The 6,624-nt window shown below is 35.1% G+C and overlaps 1 protein-coding gene across 1 annotated transcript in view; it reads left to right on the forward strand.

Moving 5' to 3' along the window:
- The window catches only part of GRM8 (glutamate metabotropic receptor 8), a 320,064-nt gene extending 315,027 nt beyond the window's left edge, over positions 1-5,037 (forward strand). Inside the window, exon 10 of the mRNA XM_054399899.1 lies at positions 4,988-5,037. Within this exon, the coding sequence (XP_054255874.1) occupies positions 4,988-5,037 (50 nt within the window). The remainder of the gene's footprint in view (positions 1-4,987) is intronic.
- Positions 5,038-6,624: the final 1,587 nt, after the last annotated feature.

The following is a 6,624-nucleotide window of genomic DNA, read 5'->3' on the forward strand; positions in this document are numbered from 1 at the left end:
CATGTACTGCTGAATGCAGGAATGCCTAGAGTTGTTTCAAACAAAATATTTTTCACAGGAGGCTATTATGAAAGAAAAAAAGAGAAAAAAAAAAAAGAAAAAAAAGGATTAAAAAAAAAAAGGGAAAAAAAGCACAAGCAGATTTTGGAAAGTGACATCTTTATAAAATGATCTGTTTTACCTAGTGGCAATTTGTTGTGTTGTGCATTGCTGTGTCAGTTGTGGTATGTCCTGACAGTTCATGGGGTATATTTATGGTCATCATTATATATTCAAAACTCAAATGCTGCTGAAAAAAAAAAACAAAAACCAATGAAAACAGTTAACATTGGCTTTATTTTTCAGTTAGGTATGGAAGTGAAAAATATTGGTTTTTTACCTTTCCACCTTAACATAGTATTTGTTGACTTCTTCATTTATTGCAACTCATGAGTACTAACACTTAATGCTTGCCATCCAGAATTTTGTTGTGATCTTATCTCAGTACAAAATTGTGATTATTCATATATAGCTTAATCATTACATGTTCTGATATGTCGTGGGTTAGTAAAGGGAAAACATTCTTTTGCATGTCAGGAAAACTTTTGAATCTTGCCACATCTTTAAATTGCTCTGGTATAGAAGAAAAGGTTACAACTTCCATTCCACCACATGATATACAGTCTTACATACTGGACTTCACAATAATAATAATAATAATCATAATAATAAACATAATAATCAAATATGAGTAGAGCCAGTAACTTTACCCCCAGAGTTTAGCAGTAATGAGGAACTGTCACATGGGATGGACAGCAGCTCTTAAAGAGTTGGTTTTTAATCAGACTTTTAACTGCAAGTCAGGGATTTAATTTTTTTAATTGCTTTTGGATCATGTTGACAAGAGATTGAATTGTATTGTTTCGCTTGAGCACATTGAGACCAGTCAATACCAAGTTTACAGAAAAATATTTTACTTATTTCAGAAAAATGCAACCCCCACTGAATTCAATCAAAGATTGCCAGATTGAAGATTATATAAAATTAGACAGTAGGTTTACCATAGTACAATTGCTGATGCATGGATGATACTTGGTGCAAACCAATTCAGTTAAAAAGCTCATAACCCTTCAAAATGTGTAAATCTGCTAGACTAAGCTGTGGATTTACACAGCTTCAGATTACAAAATATAACAAAGGACAAAAGGAAAAAGGCAGTGGAATTCCTTTTGTGTCAGATAAAAGCATGGAAATAAGAGGAAATCAATCGTTTCTTGAATCTTCAGAAGTCACCAAAAAAAAAAAAAAATCAGAAGGGAAAACGAGGGGAGTTTTGCTGAGTTTGTAGAATTACAAACTTCTGAGGAAAGGTCAAAGGACGAATTCGACAGTAGGATGAGAAAGTGTCAATAAGAAAGTTTTGGGTATCCAGTGTTGTCTGCGGTACCTAATTAAGAAATGATGTGTCTGATACTCCTTAAACTATGATTATGCATAATTCATGTAAACAGCTGCTATTGGGAGTTAGTCTGCTTCCCCAGTAGTGTGATGCATGCAGGATAATGTTTATTTACAGTGCTCTAAACATGGTTTTAAGAGAAGAACATCTATATAAATTCTGAGTAGGCTTTGACCCAGGTGCAATAGTGCTTCATAAGTGAAAATTCAGTCAAGAAATTTGCACTGCAGAGTGCTGTCCTATATAATTGAGCTCTTGGCCTCAAGATATATTTGTCTCCCAAAACTGTTCTGTACCATTGGGGTTTGAATGATTTCCCTCTTTTCTGCCAAAATAGTTGTGGATGTTCCTGTGAATTACCAGTGCACAGTGCCATGTAAGTTCTTTTCAACAGGTCAATAGCAACAACCTCTCAATGTTTCAAAATTTCTTCTTGCACTGCCTCCAGGTAAGGTAGTTCTTTCTTATCACTGACAGGACCTGAAGCTGATCACAGAGGAAAATCAGTTAATTCCTAGAATACTAGAAGTGAATAGTGTTTCCCAATATTTCCCAAGCACAGATTTTGGTAGTGATAGCAGTTCTCAAAACTAGATAAGAAACAAGATGAGACTAGTCAGGTAATACCTTCTGAGACAGCTCTTCTCTGTCTAATTTGTCCTGGCATCTAATGACTTTATTCCATGTTGTCTCCCACATGAAGAACACAGTCATGTGTTTATGGTTGAGGTTTTCTTTGGTAATACTTTCATATTCAGTAGAAAACAAATTTTTACCTGGGAAATGAGATGAAAAGAAAAATATTCAGGTGCAACTAGAGAACGTATAACAATGACTTTACAAGTACTTTAACAAACAAGTACTTTAAATGTCTCATTCCAACAGCAGTTTAGTAACTGGAGCTAGAAAAGAGTGATCCTTCCCAGAAATATTTTAAGCCAAGCCTTTTATATTTTCTGGCCATCTATGTTGGCTGAATGTGGTTCATGTTATTAGTATGGAATGCTAACAGACTTAAAGAGCAGGACACCAACTGCTGAAGCTTTCAGAGACCCAGACACGAACTATAAACTTATTGCATTGAACTATAAAGACACTTGTAATATTTATAAAGTGGAAAAAAAACATTGTTTGGAGATACAGTTAGATTTAATACAGTCCAAAATGCTCTTTACAGTAGCTTCCTGTGTTATCATTTTTTAAAGTAATAACACTCAGAGCACAGCAGGATAATTTTAGGGTTTTGATCTGTCCTAGATCAATTGTTTCAAAGCTATGTAAGTTACAGATATACAACAAAGTTATAGCTTATGAACAAGCTACTCTAAATCAGCTGAGGTGTAGTAACTACTTATTTTTGTATTTTGAGCTTCTTGCAAATGTCCTTATATAATTCAGCTTACTGAGTTGTGATAAATCTGCTTATGTTACATAGCTGTGGGCTAAAAACACACAGGAAAAGTTATAGAACACAGCTGATACAGGGTAATGTGGTAAACTGGCTTAACCTGATCACATATCTGAGACTATTTTCAGGGCGAGGGGAAAAAATTAAGCTCTGCTCCCTTAGTTCTTTTGTTGCTGTGCACAGTTTGCAGATGTGCATTTATTTGCTATTTCTTAGCTGATAACAAAATTTTTTATCCTCTAAGGAATCTGGTGTCATTTCAACAGTGCTGCATTATTTTCAGAAGGAACTTAACAGGCCAGAGGAAAAGTAGAATCCTCTCTGAAATCCAGATGTGGGAGCACGGGAGAATTCAGATGGGAGCAATACATCCCATTTGAAAGATCTGAAAGATGTAAATGAGGCTATATTTGCTTCAAGTGTCCAAATACATGCAAATAAAGCTATTTCATGTTGATGTTTGAATACTGTGATGTGAAAGATTTGCTTAATGTGCCAAAAGCAACCCTTTCATGAATTAGCTCTTTTGGACACAATGTACAAGAGCTACCGTGCAAATGAAAGTATGAAATATTACAGTTTACTGCTTCCTTTTGATTATTCATTCTTATATATACATTCTTAGGGAACAAAAATGATAGCCATATGTGAACTATAACAGTCTGGTTGTTTTGTGTCTTACAAAATGGCAAATGCAATATCAGAATTGAATTGTTCAGAAACTCATGGAAAACATGAAGAAAAAGCAAATAGCAAACTTCATTGTTTATAATGCCTAGTATTATTTTGCAGCAATTTTAATGATCTCTGATTTCATTTAATATTTGGTATAGGAGAGAGAAACAGTCACTTCTTGGTTTCTGTAGTCTGTTCTTCTGAAATCATTGGCTTCTTGGGAAGGATTTAGGAGTTAGCATTAAAAGTCCTTTTACTGTCTACCTCAGCTGTTCACACCAGATTCTATACAGGATAAAAAAAATAATCGAAGGAAAGAAGGTATGGGAATAGAATTAAGATCTCTGAATCTGTAGACTAAACAACTTTTGTGCCATCAAATTATCTTCATCCTGCCAGCTGCAGTCTTCACTATCATAAGCAGAACATGTCTGTAACAGACAGAATATAAAACATATTTGGGAAGACAAATTCCTGTTTTTGCAGTATGCAGTATGAGATAGACCTTATTATAGAGACAAGAATGAGATTCAGTCTCCCAGCAGTCTGATTTGACATTTACCCAACTGGTTTAAATTAGTGAGCTGCCTGTGAGATCTGATGTCACCATTTCCTTCTTCCTACCACTACATTGAAACAAAAATGGTGACTTGGGCTGTATTTTTTACAGCAAAGTGATAAGATGGAAGGGCTAGAAGCTGGCAAAAGTTATGTAAGATTCACAGTTGCTCATCTTTACAATAGTAAAGATGTTTAACTTTCCCAGCATATTTCCTCATCTGAACAAGTGGCATGAGCATTTCTCAGAGGAAGGCACGATCAGCTGATCACCAACATAAGGAAACCATTATATAGCAACTCTAAAATACAGCCTAAGGGCTCGTAAGCATTTCTGCTAGCTCACTTATATGCAGATGCTTTGTGTCTGAAGGCTCTGCAGAGAACATGTGCTGTGGGCACTAGCTACTCAGTTTCACTAACTTGGAAAGGTGTTTCCCAAGTTAGGCTTTGCTCCTTTCAAAGAGCACAAAACTCCATCCAGATGGGCAACCTACTACCAGATGCAAAGTTGTCTTCAACTAGTAGAAAAGAGAGAGAAATCCAAGCTCTAAATGAAAAGTAAAACTCTACACAGAAATCAGCCAAAATAATACCAGCCAAACAGTATTTGGAAGTTTGTTACAGGCCTGTTAAAACTACTTATCATTATTCCTTTTTATTGACCTCTCCTTCCCCAAGTTATAAACACAAAAGCTTATCATCAAGAAAATAGACTTCAAGATCCAACTTACAGCTAATATAGATGCTTAAACTTTCTTTATTCCATGAACATAGGACAGCTGGACACTGTATGAATTTAAATGCTAAATATGGTGGGTTTATGTTTTCTCTCTTGATTCTAAATATCCTGAACTTTGTTTTTTGTTGTTGTTGTTGTTGTTGTTTTTGTTTTGTTTTATTTACAGCCTCCTCTACCAAGACAACTTTTGTCAGTTACAGCAATCAGGCAAACTGAGCAGGGATGAAGTTCATGGGAAGACCTGTAGGATGGGATCTTGCAAAGATAGACTTTACCGGCACCAGAATTCAGTCTTGGAAATATCAGTAGACTGCATTCAAATCAATAGTCAGTTTTGTAAAGGACAAAGATTAAAGAGGCAAAAAGAGACAGGAGAAGGAAAAGTCCAGTTTAACATAGAGACAGTCTCAAGCTTCTGAACTGTTCACTCACAAAAGGAAGCAAATCACAAAAGGAAAACAAATGTTAGCTTGTGAAAAAAAAAAAAGCTGTTAAAATAAATCATGTCTGATGTTATATTTGTAAGTACATTTTTGTGATGTGACAATTTCCTTTCCTGTCCTACATTGTTCAACTTGTAAAAGAAGATGAGTTTGTTTCTTGTGGCAACTGACTGAGTTAAGTCCAGGGTTATGCTAAAATAAATGCAATGACCAACGCATGCTAATTTTTATACAAAATAATTTATTTCTAATAATAAAGGAATGTTTTGCAAATGTTGAGACTTGTTTCGTTGCAGTTTTAAGGGAAAAAGAAAAAGCCCTTTCACTGTTGTCTATTGTTTGTTTAGAATGTTCAGTAAAGGTGGGTGTACAAATAAAGTAATAATCATGGCATCAGAAGAATGCAGTGTAAACTCTAAGCATGTGTGTGTGTGTACATGTGCACGCGTGCGTGTATATACGTGCATGCCTGCATGCGTGTGTGTATGTGTGTGTGTGTGTGTTCTGCGGTGTGTGAATTTGTTCAAAGTTTTGTGACTATTTTCAATGGAAGGATTTTTTTGCCCCTTCTCAGCCTCAACGTAAGTGCATTTTACATGTTTGTAAAGTGAAGGAGTCCTGATGGTAATTATTTTGTATGACTGTATTATACTTTGGATCCTTTTCATTTCTGGAACTTAACAGTTTGTAAGACATTATGACAGTTAGACTGGAATAAGCCAAAAGTCTATTCAGTCTAGGATCCTGTCTCAGATGCTTATCTCAATAAAGATGACTTTGAAATAACAGGACAGAGACCAGTGGAGAATTTGGAAAGCATTAACCTGATGGATATATGTATAATTACCTTATTAACAGTTAAACATCAAAGAAATACATGTTTATCTACAATCTTAACATCTTCTTACTCTCATGTCAAATGACTGTGCATGCATTAAATATGATTCCTCAAAGAGAAACAGAACTTCATATAGATACCTATCATGTTAATTAATCCTTCCAAAGAAGTTTCAGAAAGACAGCTAGGGATTTTCCACTTTGTTACTGTATCTGTGATATCTTTAAGACTTTTTCACTACATACACTACTTCATGAAGTCAATGGGTCTTCACAATGAATTGTCTATTAAATGTTCTTTCTGCTGAATTAGCCTGGGTGGCTCCTTGTGCTTGTTTACTCAAAGGAGCTGTATTTTTATAACATATGTTAAAGAATCTGTGGTGGGTCCTAAATTGTGGGAATGAAAGTTAAAAGTATCTGAAATTGAATCTGTTACAATGTCAACATGTGAACACCAGCATAGCCAGTGAAGTACATGACAGTGAATTTTCATTTTCAACATGTTTGACAAAACATAGTT

The sequence above is a fragment of the Indicator indicator genome, chromosome 3 (genome assembly GCF_027791375.1).
Source record: "Indicator indicator isolate 239-I01 chromosome 3, UM_Iind_1.1, whole genome shotgun sequence".
Classification (NCBI taxonomy): Eukaryota; Metazoa; Chordata; class Aves; order Piciformes; family Indicatoridae; genus Indicator; species Indicator indicator.